Source organism: Aricia agestis, chromosome 4 (assembly GCF_905147365.1).
Source record: "Aricia agestis chromosome 4, ilAriAges1.1, whole genome shotgun sequence".
Classification (NCBI taxonomy): Eukaryota; Metazoa; Arthropoda; class Insecta; order Lepidoptera; family Lycaenidae; genus Aricia; species Aricia agestis.
In genome coordinates this window covers 3,817,743-3,839,496 of record NC_056409.1, presented here as the reverse complement: position 1 = coordinate 3,839,496, position 21,754 = coordinate 3,817,743, and the positions used below count along the sequence as shown (strand labels likewise).

The 21,754-nt window shown below is 38.4% G+C and overlaps 1 protein-coding gene across 1 annotated transcript in view; it reads right to left on the bottom strand.

Annotated features, from left to right (window-relative positions):
• LOC121726497 (helicostatins) overlaps positions 1 to 21,754 on the bottom strand; it is a 58,801-nt gene that overhangs the window by 1,368 nt on the left and 35,679 nt on the right. The window contains exons 2-4 of the mRNA XM_042113881.1: positions 3,497 to 3,718; positions 2,657 to 2,778; positions 321 to 495 (exon numbers count right to left, since the gene is read on the bottom strand). Of these exons, the coding sequence (XP_041969815.1) occupies positions 321 to 495; positions 2,657 to 2,778; positions 3,497 to 3,718 (519 nt within the window). The remainder of the gene's footprint in view (positions 1 to 320; positions 496 to 2,656; positions 2,779 to 3,496; positions 3,719 to 21,754) is intronic.

Here is a 21,754-nt window from a genome sequence, read left to right as displayed (position 1 = left end):
TCGCGTAATTTAAAAACCATAAATATATTTCAAATAAGCTATGGGCAAATTAAATTGTATGCTTGAACAAATCTTTGTACAAATTTTGAAAGCTTAAATCACTCTCCTCTCTTGGCAAAATTAGAGTCCCTTTTTTACAGAGGTCTTTTTGATTGATTATACTGTGTTATAAAAGTTGACCAATCATGTTATGCTATGGGTAATTCAAAGACAAAGACATGATGAATACTGACAATGAACTTTAATTTCTTAGCTTTAGTAATTGCTGAGAAAAATCGATATCACTACAGCCAAATTATCAAGGCCTCGCCTTAACTTACCGTTTCCCAAGGCCGAAGTCATACTGTCGTGCGCGCTTGCCCAGGCCGAAGTTGTAGAGGTAGGGCCGCTTGCCGAGGCCGAAGTCGTACATGCGGGCGCGCTTCTCCTGCTCGTCGTTATCGAACCGCTTCCCCAGGCCGAAGCTGTACGGCCGAGCGCGCTTCACTTCGAATCCTGTTGAAAGGAAGTAACGTGAATAATCCATACTAATATTATAAATGCGAAAGTGTGTCTGTCTGTCTATCTGTTACCTCTTCACGCCGTAACCGCTGAACCGATTTTGCTGAAATTTGGCAGTCCCGGGAAAGGACATAGGATACCTTTTGTTCCGAAAAAATGTTTTGGCGCAACAGAGTTGCGGGCATCATCTAGTATGAATGATATTTTTTTTTAACAGATGTTTCATACGAGTGTTTATGTAGTTTTGAACGTCTAGATTCTAGATATAAAGCTTTTACTTCATTTAAGTAACAAACAACAAATAGTGTTTGTTGTACTTAATAAGTATGTAGTTTTTACAATATCCAAAGTTTGTTTGTTACAAAATGCATAATATGCAGATATTATCTGCACAATTTTTGTACATATAAAATTCTTTACTTTATCTTATATCTGGAATACTTGTGATCCGCTCATAATAAATCCGCATCTAAATAAACCCTTAATAATTTGAGCCACTTATGTAGATCACGCATAAGAAGTTTTTAAAATACGTACGATAGATCTCCTAACGACGGAACGATTTCTATCATTATTTTGTAATATTGTAAGCTTTTACGCTGTTAGATTTATGCTCAAGACGCTTTGGCACAGTTCGTCTACTTTACTTCCTTTTATATTATCATTCTTTCCGCCGTCAATATAGTTTTTTGTTACAATTTCAAAGAATAAACCTAATAAACCTATACGATAAAATTGAATGAATATCTGCGAGAAAAAATTTTACAAAACTAAAGAAAATTCTGAGAAAAACATTATACTTAAATCAGAAAGTTATGACTAATAGTCTTTTACTATGTCTTCGCAGTTACTAAAATCTACAAAGCCCACCAAACGACTGCCAGTTGCTAATCGGCCCTTCACGAACCAGATGAACCGCGATTTTTCAGCACGGAGCCGGCTGATGATGATGAACTATAGCTAAGAACACTCTCAATTAAGTCAGCTTTCAAACAAAAAAAAAAACTAGATCAAAATCGGTCCTGGACCCGTTTCGATGCTACGATGCCACAGATAGACAGACAGACAGACCGACAGACATACACGTCAAACTTATAACACCCCTCTTTTTTGTCGGGGGTTAAAAAGTGAAACCTTTCAGGGTGGATAAATATTATTTTCTAATGTTATCATTCTTCGGTCCACTCGGTTCATATCGAGTTTGCATCAAGTATTTTGAGTCGCCAACAAAAGAATAACGTAATATAATATTGTAGAAAATATGAAACGTGTCTAAAATGGACGCGCGAAACTAATGCAATCTACGTTTGAAATACTGCTAAGTAGGTGCTAAGAGTAATAATTATTGTCTCAAATGTGGAACGAGCGAGCGCTCTAGTATTCATTACAATTTTCGTTATTACCACCTGTTCCAGTGCTAAATGTTATTCGAAAATAGCGGTGACACTCGCTAATGATGTCGTAGTTTCATATTTCATAGTTCTGGTGTAAGCTCTATTAATATATTGTGATAAATTTCCATTTTGTATACTTATTAATTAGCATTATAAACTACGTGGTTTAGTCGGAATTCTCCTTCGGAGGTCGCGGCGTGGTTACATAATATTATATATACGTTTAAGTACACTTTACACGTGGTTTACATCACAAAATATTATGTTTTTGTAAACCTTCAATATTATAATCGTTGAAGAAAATGTGATTAAAAATGTACAAAATAACAAGGTTATAAAATATAATATTACCTAATTTAATTTAAATTGGTTTTTGCATGCCTAGGCAGAAATACTGAACCACGTTTATCATTATTATAACACCTATTGTAAATTTCTTTCTGCAAATAAATAATTATTAGATTATGATAATGATTTTTTTTATTAGTTATTACAGATTTTAGTTACCTAAGAATTAACAACCTCTGTCGGGCTCAGCTAGTATATTATCTTGATTATTGTCATAATGCATATGCGCGGTATTTCGGGTGAAGATAGAGAGAAATTATTCGATCTTTAGCTGCTTATTTTCTCATGTGTGTTTTAATTGGCATCCTCCACACATTACACGTGCATACAAAAGAGATACATTTACGTACGCGAGTATCGACTCTATCTGTCTAGTGACCGGACTTCATCACTTTCGATCAATCGAAACTGACCTGGCGTATCGTCGTAGGTGTCGATGTCGTCGTTGAGCGCGGCGTCGACGTCGATGGCCACCTCATCCGTCACGTCGTCGTCAGCTGACCTCTTCCCCAGACCGAACGAGTACGGCCGCGATCTGCAACACATTTTAACTTCACTAGCTGACCTAGCTAACGTTGCTATAAATATTCCATACGCATCATGGCTTTTCTTCATTGCCACAACGCGATGAGAAAAGAATAGACGAATAGCATGTGAGCCACGACACGCATTTCGCTATTTGGTCTTTCTGTGATTGCCACAGCGCGTCGCGCGCGTTTTTTTCAGAGCCTAACACGAATTTCGCGTTGTGGATGTTTCACCGTAACCACAACGCGCTATTTTTCCGCTCAATAAGCGTTTTCGATCTTTGAGCGTAACATAAATTATATAATTATATAGATATTAAGTAGTCATTAAAATTTGGCTATGGCTATTATATCTAACCCTATAGGGCTTCAATTTGTAATTCAAACTACATATTTAGTTTGAAAGATATCTTTTGCAGCATTGTTTTAACATACCCTGTACACGGCTGTACAGTGTACGCATAATAGTTTACGCGACATGCATATTAATGCATTTTTATGCATTCTAAATTCTAATGCATTACTCGTGGTTATAATATTGCATAATTTTTCTCTCGCATGAGAAAAATTATGCAACATTAGACATATTATCACATAGCGTACCCGAACTTTAACTACATTTTTTACCAGCGTACCACGGTCCACGCACACAAAAAGTTCCCGTGTTACACCTGATTCGTCTCTGAGTCTTTTATTAGGAAATTTATAAGCAAATATATAGCCTACCTTTTTCCTAACCCGAAGTTGTAGACCGGCAATCGTTTATACTCCGACACGTAGCTGTAGGCGCGTTTGCCGAGGCCGAAGTCGTAGTGCGGGGAGCGCTTCTCCAGGGGGCCCGCATGTGACTCCTCGGGTCGCAGCTCCTCGTGTTCGCCCTGCAGCTGCTCCTGCGCGCAGAACGCGCCGCTGATGATGCAGAACATGATGAGGGTAGCGTCGAACATTCTGGAACAAGACAAATAGAGAAACCCTCAATTATTGTTAAGCTGGTTGCAATGAATTATAGATAAGAACCTTTTTTACCTAGTTATTTTTACTTTGAGGAGACGGCGAAAGGCTGGCGATAAACTTAATCAGTTATCTCAGTGGATGCGATAACACACAACGACATAGTCTGTGAGTTATAAGTTATAACCGTGTGGCTAGTGCCTAGTTGCACGACTAATGCAGTAATCAAGGGTTTGTTTGTACTTTCATCCAATTTATCATCATCTGACATTGTTAAGGTTCGAGGACGAAACAGTCATACCAACAAAGGCCTCGGTTTCGATCGAACCTTGAACTATCGTAGGTGACGCGCTATTAGGTAAATTGACGGCATATAATGCGCTAATTCCAACAAATGCACAATAGCCAGGGTCGTCAACTTTAACCTTATATAAAGTCATGTTTCATTTCCAGAATACATCATGTTTAATAAGCGTAATAAATAATGTTTAATAAAGCCAGCTATTGGCTGGGCCTGATTAGCACACCCGGGGCGCGCGCGCCTAATAACGAAATATTGTGAACTGTAATACCGGCACCGCCCCGCGCCGCCCCGCGCCGCGCCAGGCCCCCACAACCCCCAAATTACAGTTTTTTAACCCGCGAAATGCACGAAAGAGTTGCAAGTTACTAATGTTGAAAAAAAAATCTACTGGAAATCATGTGTACGATGTATACCATGAGTATGAAGTCACTACAAGCAAAACATACACTTTGAATCATCGCTCTGTAAATATAAAACGGTTTTTGACACTTTGGACATGCTTTAAGGGACGCTTATACAGGCAACTAAAATTGCTCCACTCTCGTCAACTTTGACGTCACGACTACAGCAAGCAATTTTCGGCAACAAGCAGCAACAAGCAGCCACTAGTTACTAGGCAATACTGTCATACACGAGCCCAACGGATATTCGTCAATTCGCATCGCCGCAATTTATTAAAATTGCCCCATGTTGCTCCACTAAATTACTCCAGATCGCTCCATTCGTGTTGCCCATGTAAGCGCTTCTACACATCTAAAATAGCGCTATTTCAGATGTCTAAAGTGTCGAAAACCGTTGAAATCGAAAATCGAAATCGATATCAGTTTCGGGAGTAAGGCCCCTGATAATTTAATGACAAACCGCGATAATAAAATACAATAATATTATGTTTTTTACAATTTACAAACAGCCTTGAAATCTTATAGTCCTAGATTATCTAGTCTCAAAGCAAGTTAACTATGATTGACGCCGTAAGTTTCTCAAAAGTTATACCTAAGTACATTGTACAATGTATCTATAAGCTTTATCAAAATCATCTTAAGCTTTTGGTTGTGGTTTGTTGTTCAGAACACGGTGTATTTTAACACTCTTGTAGTTATATTACATAATTTTATAATTCATGGGATTATAATATTATCGGTAATATAACAAGTTCTTTTTATGAGGTGTCTCAAAACAAGCATTTATATTACTAGGCTTTGGCCATTAGTATCACTAGACGTGCACTGGGCCAAGGATCTTATTTCATCCCCTTTATCTCCCTGTAACTCACGCATGACGCAAGATTCCAAAAAATCGCAATGCCAATCCTTTATAAACGCGTAAGTACTGATTAAAATTAATTTAACTTTATACTCTTTGTATGAGGAGTTGTGTGACAAACGATAAAATAAACAATGTGTGAACAATCCCGCGCGACTGTACAATACGGCTCTAAATGTTCCGCATGCAGACAGTTATTTAAAAGTCTTCGCGTTCCCCGTCTTTTAAAATACTTTTAACAAATTGTTTTATTGTACCTCCATAGATTTCCTTTGCAAAGCTTTGTTTATCTCTTTTTTCTTTTTTAATAGTAGAAAAATATTGATGTTTGTTTGCTTACCACAACTGCTTTTAATACAGTTTTCAACAAAGAATATAAAGTGGAAGATTCATATTATTATCGTGTGAAGTAGAGTCCGAGTCGTAGGTAGGTTTTTATACGTGGGAGAGCCATGCTTCGGCACGAATGGGCCGGCTCGACCGGATAAATACCACGTTCTCACAGAAAACCGGCGTGAAACAGCGCTTGCGCTGTGTTTCGCCGAGTGAGTGAGTTTACCGGAGGCCCAATCCCCTAACCCCTACCCTATTCCCTTCCCTACCCTCAACTATTCCCTTCCCTTCCCTACCCTCCCCTATTACCCTATTCCCTCTTAAAAGGCCGGCAACGCACTTGCAGCTCTTCTGATGCTGCGAGTGTCCATGGGCGACGGAAGTTCCTTTCCATCAGGTGACCCGTTTGCTCGTTTGCCCCCTTATTTCATAAAAAAAAAAAAAGGTATAACTAAGTTGTTTTATTTACCCCCGGGGTGACCTATGTAGATTCCCGATTAAAGGTTGAATAACAGCATACATTATTTTATAAAAAGTTAATAATTTCTTTGATAGCTTCCTATTGAAGAATCTTAATTTTTAGGGTTCCGTAGCCAAATGGCAAAAAACCTTATAGATTCGTCATGTCTGTCAGTATGTCTGTCTGTCTGTCTGTCTGTCCGTATGTCACAGCCACTTTTCTCCGAAACTATAAGAACTATACTATTGAAACTTGGTAAGCAGATGTAATCTTGGTAAGCAGTGAACCGCATAAAGATTTTGATACAAGAATGGAAAAAAATATTAAAAATTTTAGGGGTCCCCATAGGAACAACTGAAAAAAAATATCTAACCTATGCGTGTGGGGTACCTATGGATTGGTCTTCAAAAATCCTATTGAGGTTACTAATATCATTTTTTTCTAACCTGAATGGTTTGCGAGAGAGACTTTTCCAAAGTGGTAAAATGTGTGTCCCCCCCCTCTAACTTCTAAAGTAGAGGCATTAGTCTAAAAGAAATATGTGATGTCCATTACTATAAAAACTTCCAACGAACATTGGTTTTAACGAGATCTAGCAAGTAGTTTTTTATACGTCATATTAAATGGTAAACCTTACATTAAATCAACTGAAACATAAAAATAAATCGAAATCCTTATAATTTCATAAAAGTAAACCTTATTGCTGCTGCGGAACCCTTCATGGGCGAGTCCAACTCGCACTTGGCCGATTTTTTGTAACAGTACTTGACACTTGTTCATCTCTTCGGAGTGTAAGACGCTCTGAACGCTTCACCAGAAGTTGAAGTGGCGATGTCTCATCGGTATGACGTCATCTCATTCAAGATTTATCAATCACGGATGTACGGGACACGGGTACTTGGGTACTTAATCACAATATTGCTTTCGAAAGTTTTTACTTTGATTTTAGATATTAAGGTTCGGTTGCACCAACTATAACTGTAACTATAACTTTAACTTCAATGCAAAATATCAAATCTTTGGTTATAGTTAAAAATGGACGCCATCAAGACGCCATATTCAACAATAACCATAGAGCTCGACAAGGTTTTAAATGCACGTGGCGAAAAAAGAAACTAACGCTGTCATCATACAAAAACGCCATTTTTGACAGTTCTCCTTTACCAGCAGCGCCCCCGCCCACGTTCATTTACAACCTTGTTGGACTGCTGTCATCTGTCAATTTCTCTGGTCAAAGTTAAGGTTAAAGTTAAAGCTAAATTCAGCCTTAACTATAACCATAACTTTAGCCACGCGTCTGGTGCAACCCACCCTAAATGGCCCAGTTTTTAATCAAAACGAGCCGCTAAGTACCTTGCAAAGTCGATTGTTAAATTCAATTTTGACATTTCTCGAAACTATCGAATGTAATTTGAGTAAACACCCTGATAGTTTATCGCTGCAGAAGATAAGGTGCTCTATTGGTGGAACACGGTACTTTAAAATATTACATTTTAATCATATTGCCGCTGTATCTGTCGGCTGTCGCGCTCTATAACTTTCAATAGTACGAGCTTCGGCGTAGCTAATCAAAATAAAATATTAAATAAAAATGAACGTAATAAAAGGCGTTCTTCTGATAAGAATGGTTTTATACGTAAGATAAAGATAAATTATTTTTACTTGAGTTTGAGTAGTTTTAGGATAAATTTAAAGGATCGAGGCTCACGTTAATGACAATTCTTTCATGACTTTGAAACTAGTCTGGAACTAAAAATATTAATTTCTCAGAGAAAATTATTGTAATGGCCATTAACTCTGTGAATACCGAATTTTAGCGTTTTTCTTTAAGTGTAATATAAGAATGGCCTAGGCCCTAGTGAATAATAATAGCTCCCACACCGGTTTCGGTGACGGTGGCCGGTTTCATTGAAACCAGGCCAGCTACGCAGGAGTAATTTTATAGTGCCCAAGTATGTGCGCAGTACACAAGAGCACTCTCTATTCCTTTACTCTCATAACCCAGTGGGACGGACGACCGACACGACTGGCGAGAGATCAGGCGCAGGACCGACTTTTTACATGCCCATCCGACGCATGGATCATCTTACTTGTCAGACAATCAGGTGATCAGCCTGCATTGTCCTAACCAAACTTGGAAATAACATGTTTCCAACGCGGGAATCGAACCCACGACCTCCGAGTCAAGAGCCGCCCTAGTGAATGGTTATCAGGTGTGGTTACGAAACCAGCAGCTATAAAGCAGGTTAACACCTCTATTAGCAGTAAAGTCGGTGTTAAGTGACCACCGCGCCGCCGCCCGCCCTCGCCCGCCACACGACGTCGTCAAACCGTTAATGGTGTATTGAGTGGGCGATTTAACTTCCGAGACATGTAATCAATTTAAAAATCGATTTACTAGGCATCGATAGACACTTTGATATGTAACGTAAGTTAGTATACTTAAGCTAAACGGTTACTGCACACGCAATGAAATGTAGCCTTTAAAACACGTAATTGCACCAGTACCAGCTGAATAAGCTCATTCGCTCTCGCAGGATACAAGTTAGAGAAGTATTTTTTTCGGGATAAGACGTAATAAAATGATTTTAATCTTTTTATCAAAAACCCGTAAATATCTGTTACTAGATGTCCCGCGCGGCCTCGCCCGCGTAAATTAGGAATTTTACAGAAACCGCACATTTTCCCATGAAAAATAGCTATACTCTCTTCACGTGGTCTACTCTATATATTATGTGCCAAATATTGCCATAAAAATTGCTCCAGTAGTTCGTGAGATAAACCCTTTCTAATATTTCCCCCGTTTTTCCCACATTTTCCTGAGTTTCTTCGGTCGTATTAGTCGTAGCGTGATAATAATATATATAGCCTATAGCCTTACTCGATAAATGAGCAATGTAACACTGAAATTAGAAATAAGTTTTTAAATCGGATCTTTAGTTCCTGAGATAAGCGCGTTCAAGCAAACATACTCTTCAGGTTTATAATATTATAAGTATAGATTTCTTTAAATTATCGCTTGACAAACTCGAGTCTCGATCTAAAAGACTGTGAAAAGTACCAATAACAGGCTCATAATCATGGGACGATGCATGGTATAATATGGTAGTGATGATGATGATGATGATGAATGTAATTTGCATAGTAGCATATGCTTTCCGTTCTTAAAACAACGCCGAAACTCCCAAACTTGTATCTATAAAGAATCAGGAGTTCTCTCAGCACCTTCCGAATCACGGTATACCAGGTATACCTCGGTGCAAAATCTTACTTGTTGGTAGCATATGCTTAGAATACTTCTCACGAAACCGTAGTCACCACATGTTTCCCTATAAATTTTGAGGAGTTCCCTCGATTACTTATGGATCCTTTATCAGATCACCACTTTTGTAAATATAATACCAAATTGAGATGATACCCTATATACCAAAAGAAAAATTTTGAAAATCGGTTAACAAACGGCGGAGTAATCGTTGAACATAAGAAAACGAACATAACACCTCCCCCATTTTGAAAGTCGGTTAAAATTGTAGCCTATGTGTTATTCTGATGTATAAGCTATATTATTGTAAAGTTTCATTAAAATCCGTTTAGTAGTTTTTGCGTGAAAGAGTAACAAACATCCATACATCCACACATCCACACATCCATACATCTATACATCCAAACAAACTTTCGCCTTTATAATATTAGTAGGACTAGTAGGATTGTAAAGGTTCAGTTACTACCACACCAAATGTCATTAAATCCGTTTCGCAGTTTTTTCATTAAAATTACCAAACAATAAACATACATTCATTCACCTCACAAACTTTCTCGTTTGTAACAGCGGTGCGTCGGAGATTACTCTACGATTCATAAAGTAAACAATAACAAAGGTTGAGTAATTGCTGTGGTTGTGGAGGTTAATATTTGAGCCGAGTGCGGGGCGGGGGACACGTGAGCCAGGATAAAGACTCTTTGTTACAAATGGCTTGTACAAGCGAGTGCAAAATGTATGACAAAAGTAAAGAAACTAAGGGTTACTTCACATTGAAACAGATTTTTTTTACGAAAGCGATTCAAAATGATTGTCAGTACAATAAAAAAAAATTATTGCAAGAGCTCGAGTTTCGAGCTTCAGCGCGATTTGCAGCGTAGCACCGATAAAAAAATCATAAAGTCAGTTAAATATCCCAAAGTTATGATTTTTTTATCGGTGCAGTACCGCGTAGCATTTCTATGTGAACTGACCTTAATATACTTGCGGCTTCAAACTTACATTTTATGCAACAGAAAAGCTTTTCAAGAGCTAACTTAATTTTATCGCGCGGGTTTCTTGCAATGTCGTACTCGCAGTTTAAAATTATGTTTGTCAAGTTTTTTAGTGCCTTCAAAGTGTTCATATTGCCTTACTGCACTGGTAATGCGTATGTAAACAGGGCCGGATTAACCCTGATGTAACTTGTAGCACGTGCTACTTTGTGACCGCCGTTCGTGACTTTCATAAGACAGAGTAATAAAATATTTTTTAATACATAGTAAAATAGTTGTGTTACAATTCTGGTATATATGTTACGCTCAAAGACCGAAATCGCTCAGTGAGCGAAAAAATGGCTCACAACGCGTTGTGGTCACAGTGAAACAGCCACGACGCGAAATTCGCGTCGTGGCTCTAATGAAAACGGCCACGACGCGTTCTGGCAATCACAAAAAGACCATAACGCGAAATTCGCGTCGTGGCTGTCGGCTGATATGCTATTCGTTTTTCTTGATTTGTTCTTGATTGATTAATCGTCCATAGGTATGGAAGATTATATTTGAACGAGCTTTTACCCGCGGCTTCGCTCGCGTTAAGAAGTATTATTATATACAAACTTTCATCCCCTATTTGAACCCCTTGGGGTTGGAATTTATCAAAATCCTTTCTTAGCGGATGCCTACGTTATAACATCTACCTGCATGCCAAATTTCAGCCCGATCCGTCCAGCGGTTTGGGCTGTGCGTTGATAGATCACTATGTCAATCAGTCAGTCAGTCACCTTTGAGTTATATATATATATATATATATATATATATATATATATATATATATATATATATATATATATATATATATATATATATATATATATAGATTACAACGCGTACTACAAAATATTTGTTCTTTTACTGAATCACTGCATAACGTGTTTATCATTATTAATAATAATAATAATATCCATTACTATTTATAAAATATCCATAATTCCATACTATACGGACTACTAATATTATTACTGTATGTCTGGCGCAACGTAGTTGCGGGCATCTACTAGTAGTATTATATTTGAATTATAAAAATAAAGCTACATTTTTATAATTTAATAAGATCAGATTACCTTATATTAAAAAAAAAAACAACAACAAACAATAACACGTTGCGCCAGACAGACAGACAGTAATAATATTAGCACGGATATTATGGAACTATGGATATTTTATAAATAATAATGATAAACACGTGATGCAGTGATTTAGTAAAAGAAAAAATATTTTGTAGTATGCGCAGTACAGTACCATAGGTATGTAAGATTATATTTGAATTACCAATTCAAATATAATCTTACATACCTATGGACGATTAATCAATCAAAAAAAAAATCAAGAAAAACGAATAGCATATCAGCCACGACGCGAATTTCGCGTTATGGTCTTTTTGTGATTGCCAGAACGCGTCGTGGCCGTTTTCATTAGAGCCACGACGCGAATTTCGCGTCGTGGCTGTTACACTGTGACCACAACGCGTTGAGAGCCATTTTTTCGCTCATTGAGCGATTTCGGTCTTTGAGCGTAACATATATAAATAATTCAGAACAGAGGCCGTAGCCAAAGTCCCTTTCGTTAAAAAACGATGACGAAATTCGTTATCAAAATGTATGGGATTTTACATTAGTCTTCGCAAGCGAAATGTCATTTAGCGATGACTTATGTCAAACCGCATACATTTTGATAACGAATTTCGTCATCGTTTTTAACGAAAGATTCTTTGTCTCGGGCAGCAGGATTAAGTTAGCATCTAATTTGAAAGCGGATGTAAGTCAGGAAAGGTCAGAATGTGCTACGGCCTACGGGCCTCGCTCTCGATTACCCTACGGGCCCCATGCTAAAAAGTGCTACGGCCCGCGTTAAAATATTATGTACAGGCCTTGCGCAAGAATGTGCTACGAGCTCCATGCTACAATTTGCTACGGGAGTTATTACGTGCTACGGGCCCCTCGCTAGCTGAATACGTCACTGGTACCAGGACACGGCTAATATCAAGTCTCGCTTTTATAAGTTAAACCGAGTCATGTTCTATCTTCGATCTCATTTCTATCGGCCCCTTAAATATACCGCTGACATTTTTGTACAGCTCTCGAGTCCTTTAAAATTGAAAATTGCTTATTATCCCCCGCAGCTGGAGGGAAGCAATTATCGACACGATACTCGTTAAATACTCAAATTATGTATTTCGGTTGACTCGTTTCTATTTATATAAAACTAGAGGTGGCCAAGAACTTCGTTGAGCTGTGATATTATGTTTATAGCGTGGTAACAGCATATTTGGCCGCAAAAAAGACTATAACATTATGTCCTTTCCCGGAACATATTATATTGAACATATTATACTGATATTAGTATAAACTCGAATATTTACGAATAAGCGAGATATTTTAATTCCCATTTTAATTTCGCCATCATGCAAAGGAAAATTAACTTTGAAACGAAAATCTTTTGTGGGACGTTAATTTAAGCTCTTAAGCGGAATACCTAATTGCGCGGAGCTTATCATCCGACTGACACATTGGCGGACATCACTCATGGGACAAGTCCTACTCGTCCCACTCGTCCCGCACGCCCCACCCGTCCCACTCGCCTCGTGCCTGTCCCGCGTTTCGGCCGATTTTATATTCGATACAATTTCTCATTCCCCCTCATTATCAGCTGATATTTGTCACGGGCCTGTGTGTCGTTTCATGCGGAATTGTGGTAAACATAATATTGAACACTGAATTAGAATATTCTTAGGCTCGATTTGTACGCGGAGACGCGGACGCGCTGTTTGGCCCATCCATACAACTCGAGACTACAAGCAAATAAAATAAATAAATAAATAAACGTTTATTCTGCCACCATTAAATGTTACACATATGACATAATAATACAATTAAAATAATAAACCTATTTTATTATTATTTGTAGCTATTTTACCTATTCAGCACACAACCTATACAGCTAATTCATACAATATTAAAAACTATCAAAGGTAAACAAAAAAGAAGAAAAAATTAGTGTATTGATAGCACAATAACACGGCAGTGTAACAACCAAGTGTGCAGAAACGGAGACCACCCAGGTTAAGACGACCGAACAGTCGTCCCTGGGCCTGTAGACAAGTGGCAAAGCGCTAACGCTAGCGACATAAGTCATCGCTTCGCTAGCGAATACTAATGTCAAATCCATAGATTTTGTAGCGCTAGCGTTAGCGTTAGCGACTAAGCGTTAGCGTTTTGCCACTTGTCTACGGGGGCTGATCTTCCTTGGACCCCTTATTTTCGGGCAGAGGACAAGCAGACGGAAGATGTATTATAATATAATATGGATGTTATATAAAAGACGTAGACATAATAATAATGTATGTCATTTATATTGAGCGGCCTTTTCCAAAGTGGGCGATACGCGAGCACTAAAGGTCCAAAGCGGGCGGTGTGGGACCCAGAAAAAACTCTAGCCTCTACACAACGTCCCCACGTTGTGTAGAGGCTTGGGGAGTGATTTGTTTCATCTGGATGCATTTTAAATTGAAACAATGGGGGCGCTAAAACATAATATTTTTTTCCCAAAGTGGGCAGTAGACAAAATAAGTTTGGGAACCTCTGACATAGAAGTACAATTCCTCGTGATCTCAAGGTGTGGCCGCTAAACTGGGCATTCAGGCGGCCGCATATAAGTCAAGTCTAAAACGCCTCCACGTGTACCGGCCATGCACGAGCCGGCCATTACTCCAAATGGTATGTTCCGTGAATTTTCGCGTTAATTGTTATTCGTTTCGTATATTGGCCATGTACGAAAAGTGCTAGTATATTGCAAGATTTCTTTATAATTGTTAGAACCCTTGAATGAGTTGGATTTTTTAAAGGGATGTCATCAACCTATCCAGTTTTCACTAAATGTTATCCAGACGTAAAGTCACCTAGCTTTTCTTATAGATTTCCAATGTTTTCGACAACATCGTTCATGGTTCTAAGCACATATTTTATCGCGGACATTGTGTGTGTTCTGCTACTTGTACTATTATCTATTCTGTGGTTCTGCGTAGACGGGAACACAAATAATGATTGATGAACTGTTGTCGGGTAGTTTGAACAACTTCGACAAGGGCCACCTGAAACCGCCCTTAACCATGTGTGAAGCCGAAACATCGAGAATAATTTAAAGTGCACTTCGACTAATTCTGTAGATGTTTTAAACTCTCTCTTGGCCTCGTAGCTTTAGTCCAAAAAACAAAATCCCAGTCACCACAGACTTATGTGATTTTAAATAATCGGTCAAGTGCGAGTCAAACTCGCGCACGAAGGGTACCGTACCATTATAGAGCAAAATTAGGCTAAAACTTGTATTTTTTGTGTCGGAGCCCCTTATTTTTTATTTTATTTTAATATTATTATTAAATATTAAGGTACATAATAATATATAAGTAAGGACTTTGTGAAAAATTCAAATAGCCTTTTTTGGTAACCAACGGGTAGGCCGTTGCCATTGTTGATATAGAGCAAAAAAGGCTTAAAAATTACGTTTATTGTATTGGAGCCCCCCTTAAATATATATTTTTTTATTTTGTTTTTAGTATTTGTTGTTATAGCGGCAACAGATATACATAATATCTGAAAATTTGAACTCTCTCTCTTCTTGAGTTACAGAGAAAGATAGACGGATAGACAACGAAATCTTAGTAATTACCGTTCCCTAAACGGGTCCCGTTTTTACCTTTTAGGTTGGTACGGAACCCTAAAAAGATGCATTTTAAGTTTGTATAAGTTACGTTTCTTATTTCATTAAGTTAAAATTAAGTCTCTGTATACCCATTTTTATGTGAGCAATAAAGTGTTTATCTATGTATCTATCTATTCTAAGTTTACAGTTTACACTTAGAAAAGGATAGACACTCGCTATGATAAAGGCGTTACTACTTACTACTTATACTTGTACATCGGCCCTGCTTACGGCATAGTCAAACATAAATTGAAAACATTTAATTTCACCCCACACAACATGTTCTGAGTTAAAAGTCACGGCTCCACGGCGGGGGTAGCCATGGCGACGGTGTTGCTCGGATAGCAATTATCAAGTATTGTACAAAGTTCACAACCACACACCCTTACATAATATTGGTATTGGGCCGACTTTAGATATTGTTTATTGCGATAGTTTCGAATTCCCGATAATTATTTATTAATTTGATCTATTAGTGCCAGATTAGTGCGTATTAATTGTTTGCCGTGGGTTCGACCCCACTCTGTGTGTTATATAAATAACACACAAAGCAATAATTACTGCCGACATACCTCAAAGGGACTAAGGATCCGATCTTTCAGGTAGAGGTTGAGTGTCTCAAAGTCCGCAAAGTTGATAAAACGTGGGCACAAAGTTTTCGTTTTTAATCTCACGAGGCGAAGATATTATGTGGCATAAACTTTTCAATTACAAACAGGCGTAAGAAAATTGAGGATTTCATTCATTAAGGTGTAGTATCATGGGCGTACCCAGGTTCTGGGCCAGGGGGGGCAAATTACCCAGGTTCTGGGCCAGGGGGGGGGGGGGGAAATCAGATTTTTTATAAGCTAGGTGTTTATAAAGAATAAAAAATTAATAATTTTTAGATGTATTGCAAACAAATGGCAAAAATTCGTTATTTTTATAGATGAAAGTACTAGATAATATACTTAGTAGGGACGTCAACATCATACAGAACATCCCCTGCCCCCCCCTCGGTACGCCCATGAGTAGGATAATTAAAAGATACAAGCTATCGCGTCGGCTGACTGAGGTTAAGGTGGGAGAGCCATGCTTCGGCACGAATGGGCTGGCTCGACCGGAGAAATAATACGTTCTCACAGAAAACCGGCGTGAAACAGCGCTAGTGCTGTGTTTCGCCGAGTAAGTGAGTTTACCGGAGGCCCAATCCCCTACCCTATTCCCTTCCCTACCCTCCCCTATTCCCATCTCTTCCCTTTCCATCCCTACCCTCCCCTATAATTACCCCATTCCCTCTTAAAAGGCCGGTAACGCACCTGCAGCTCTTCTGATGCTGCGAGTGTCCATAGGCGACGGAAGTTGTTTTCCATCAGGTGACCCGTTTGCTCGTTTGCCCCTTATTTCATAAAAAAATAAAGAAAAAGCCTTCTACCACTTTGGTTGTATACCATCGGCTACCAGTAGAAATTATTGAATATGAAAAAAATTATAATATATTTTGTTACTGCAGTTGTAAAATGTAACGTTGATGAATGTTATGACCCTGCGTCTTATGTTTTGTAATCTAGGAAAAACGTGAGGACGTAATAGTAAAAGCCTATTTTTGCCCGACAGAATTGCTGAAAATGTTGTGACTTGTGCCAAAATACAAATACGATCCGTAATAATTTCCTACGAAATACATACAACGTTATTAGTCTTTGGCTAGAACATATTATATTGGCTACAACATTTACGACGTGTTTTAAGATATTTTATGACTTCCCTGTATACACCATAGGAGTACAAATATTGAGGGTACATAAAAGGAAATGGTAATTCTCGTCGGATTTAATATTAAACGTCAAAGAGTGGGTTAGTATTGGATCTAGCCGGCGCTATTAATATGCTAATAGGTCTTTATAAGAGGGACGTGACGCGCGGGGTGTGGGGAACATGGGGGGAGGGGGGAATGATACCGGTGACAGATAGATTCCCGACAGAAAGCTCTGGTCGAGCTTAGAAGCTATTGTGCCGTCTGGTAGCTTTCGCATAACTTAAATCAATTTGAACCGACTGTCTAGAGCTTCCCACTGGAAAATTATGGGCAGACAGTTTGGTAGGGCTGTTTGACTGAACGAATTACTGTTGGTATTAAATATACGTAGGAACGTCTGTTCAACGGTTAATAATAATTTTTGTACTAAGTATGAAAATATTATATGCTGCCGAATTATTTACGCCCGACCCAAGTTAGGCTGTACGCTATAAACGATAAGGCATATAGTTCGGGAGCCCTAAAACATTTTTTAAATTACTATCAAGCTATTCATTTTGATAAGAGGAACAACATTTTTATTTGCGAAAAATCTCGAAAGTGGTAGCTAACAGAAATAGAAAGGATTTCATACTTTGACTTGATGGCCCTAAAATATGGATTGTTCTATTAGTAGGACAATGTAACTCTTAAAATATGTAACTATAATTATTAACCTATCAATATACAAAAAATCACTTGTTAGGGTTCCGTGTTAGGGTTCAGTAGTCAACCAAGTTTTGTTGATTACAGAACCCTTTAACTGAACCCTAACGAGCTGATTACGAACTTTAATTTCTTAGCTTTCGTCACTGCTGGAAATATCGATATCGTTACAGCCAAATTATCAAGGCGTCGTCGCCTTAAAATAGCATTGACGGATAATCATGCCAAACTTCGGTCGCATGCGTTAGGCATAGTATTTTTAGGTATATCTGTTGATAAAAAGTTTGCAGTGGTGGGACCTGGGTTATTTGATCATTAGGTGTCAAATTAAGTTTATTAATTGATACCCTTTAAGTTGTAGGCATATACTAACTCGTATTTACCTAGTAACTTTAAAATTGATGAAGTTCAAAGTTGGAACGCCAAACTTTTTTAATTAAGGTGACCTTCAGGCCAGGTGGGACCTGGATAGCTCAGCTCATTCGAAATTAATTTATGGACACCTCATTTCCTGCCCATACAGCGTGCGTTCCGAAATTTAGCCCAGGATACTGGCCAGTGCTCGTGACTTTTGAAGCCAGCACCAAAATATGTGCGTGATGAGACAAGTGTAACGTGGGAGTGCCATGCGTCGGCACGAATGGGCTGGCTTGACCGGAGAAATACCACGGGCTCACAGAAAACCGGCGTGAAACAGCGTTTGCGCTGTGTTTCGCCGAGTAAGTGAGTTTACCGGAGGCCCAATTCCTACACTTTTTCCTTCCCTACCCTCCCCTATTACCCTATTCCCTCTTAAAAGGCCGGCAACGCACCTGCAGCTCTTCTGTTGCTGCGAGTGTCCATGGGCGACGGAGGTTGCTTTTTATCAGGTGACCTGTTTGCTCGTTTGCCCCCTTATTTCATAAAAAAAACGTATTATAGTCGCATCCCAACAAAGACGTCAATGCTCTGGCATACCTATATTACAGATTTCGAATGAAAGTATGGCGTTGATTCTGGACGTCATGAGCCCGGGCCTGTATACTGGTTACATTTACGGTACTCACCCACAATTAAAACGAGTGTATAATTATACAAGTGCAGCAGAATAGCCGCAGGGAAGGCAGTTCGACTGTCCGGTTTTAATCAACTAAAAACTGTACATTAGTTAATGCGTCCACTTGACCTGAATAATTACAGTTTGTTACTTCAACCGCGAGACGTGAGGGCATTCGTACAGTTAGCATTTTGTAGAAATAATTGAAAACTTGTATTTGGGTGCACGGGAGTGTACCCGCCGAGACGAGCCAAGCGAAGCGCAAGGGCATTACCTACCTTTTCTCAAAGTGTTTCGTCGCTTTTTTTGAACCCTCATAAAATTGGTTTTCGATGTACCAGATAGTTCATATTCTCAAAATATGATCTCAATAATAGATCTCGAATAGAGAACTTCAGGTCAGAAACTAAAATATATTCGCATGATCACCTCCGCGACGGTAGCGAAACGGCGAAACCATACATATTACTGATAAGTAGAATGTGTTTAAGTTAGGGTCAGGCCCGGATCCAGGGGGGGCGAGAGGGTGCACTTGCCCCGGGCGGCAAAGATTGGGGCCAATCTTTTGCCGCTTTCTTCACCGCCGCGTGCGCCACCGGTGGCACCGCGCTACCCCGTCAACGTTGATTCAAAGAATTCTATCTGTTGTTAAAAGACTTGGAGGCGCCCCTTGTCGCCAAGGACCTCGGCGTGACTTCTCACCACCGCCACTTCAATTCAACAAAGTTCTGTAGAACTCGTTCTGCGGTTAAAACCTATGTGACCATGAAAATTATTACCTATTTTTGCTTGGAGGGCGGCAAATTGGGATTCTGCTCCCCCCTTTTTAAAACGTAGATCCGGACCTGGTTAGGGTCAGTGTAGATTCAGAGGCTTGGCTCTACATGAGATCTTCTTCACAGGGTCCTTATGTGGTCGTCTCGGCAACATTTTACAAAAAATGTTTTTGGTGGGATAGGTATTTTATTTAACTACTCACACGAAGACTAGTTCGTCCCGATCACACAATTAGGGCAACGTCGATAAGGATAACGCGTAAAACGCGTTGAAATGAACATTATATTACCAAAAGTTCGCGCTTGACAATGTTACAATGTTAGTAAAAATAAGTCTACAGTCAGAACTCCCACTGCTTTTACGGGATTTTGCTAAGTTGCGTTTCGTAAACACCAGAGAGTAATAAATGTCGCAAATCGACAAAACTGAAGTGCAGAATACGAATAAATTCTAGGATTTAGTTATCCCTTGAATTTCTTACGAGGAAGTTATATTCATTGTTCAGTTGCACGTAGCGATCGCATAGGACTTGTGATCACATTTATGTCGAGGTGGTATTCTCAGATTATTGTTATTTTACTAGCCATAATTATTTTGCTACAAGAATGGGTATCGTTACCGCAAAAAGTAGAGTGGGATCGTTTTATAAATGAATTATAAGGTTATAAACGTTAAGAATTGATACTGTATTAAAAATAAGGAAAAATAATATTATTTTTGCAGTCTTTTTATTTATTACGTAAAACATTTTCTTTTGTTACATAGCAGTATACCTAAATATGTTAAATATAATATTAGCGTAGCCTTTGTCTAAAAGGAAAAGACTTCGTGTTTTATAAATCAAATTATTGAAACTCAAAGACAAGTTTTGAAACGCGCGAAGTGTTTCTATTCTTTAAAGCTTGCGTTGAGAGAGCCAGGCTTCGACACGAATAGGATTAGGGAGAATTGGGTATTTCATATTATAAAAACAAGGTAACCTAAAAAAGTACGCTTAAATAGTTTATCTATAGACAGAGCTTTATACTACACGAGCTTTTACTCGCGGCTTCGCTCGCGTTAAGAAGTATTATTACATACAAACTTTCATCCCCTATTTTAACTCCTTGGGGTTGGAATTTATCAAAATCCTTTCTTAACGGATACCTTCGTCATAACATCTACCTGCATGCAAAATTTCAGCCCGATCCGTCCAGTGGTTTGGGCTGTGCGTTGATAGATCACCATGTCAGTCAGTCACCTTTGAGTTTTATATATATAGATATCATGAAATTATCTTAATGAAATAATACCCGGATGACTTTAAGTAACTCATCGCGCGTGCGACCTTTACTTATCTCGAGATAAAATATGTACGGAACTCCGCGACATCCCCCGATGCCGCACGTCCTCAACTTCTTAATTACCGACCTCGCCACTCCATAACCACCGCGTGAGTGAGGAGAGGGTAGGTGATGGCCACAAGAGACAAGTAAGGCCGGCTGTACACATAAGGCCAACGTAGTGGGCCAGCGCATTAGACCAACGTATATATTTTCCGCCAGTACCTATCTTTAATCCATCGCAAATAAACTATTTTGAACTAGTTTCTCAGAAAAAAAAAACTAGAATTTCCTATGCTATCACTTCAATATGCGTTTGTGAATTTGTGATTTACCGACACCATGCTTTGTTAAGTAGCCACACTAATTACGGCTATCTGCGTCCGTCTGAGTTTAAGTTAATCTTAAAGTTAAACATTATGCCCTTTCTTTCAAAAGTACGAGGAGCGATGAGGAAAGAACATATTTAACTAAATAATTTCAGCGTCAATTAACCAAAACAAGGAGTCGATTTACATTCAAAGTTTCTGATTTTGTGTAATTGTTAATCAGGAACGTTCTGTGATCATAAACGGAAAAGGCCAGTCGACCTCTAAAGTAATAGTTTTATACAATAATATTATTTTTAAATTAGCATTGGGGAGGTGAGGCATACCGTTTAATTTGTACGGTACAAACATTTTGTTTGTATCGTACAAATTAAACCTTGTTAAATATATCAATTAGATTAATATTTTGGAAAAAGGGTCTACACTCTACAGGCATGAATCATGATCTACTAGTATTGATAGCTTATGAATATATTGAGTTAAATTTCTTAGTCCTTATGTTAATAAAAATAAACAAATTAAAGATACCGGCGGAAAACATAGACGATTTAAACTAACAAGACTTATTTTAGAAACACAATATAAAATATTTTTCATATATTTGCACCTTTAATCTGCTAGAAACAATAAATCCTACCATTAATATATTTAATATTAATACTTCTAAAGACTATTATTTAAATTTATATAAATGTATCAAATATTTATATAAAAATGTATTAAAAATTCATAAATAAAGAGTTATTATTCTTGCAAATGATTTATTATCAAT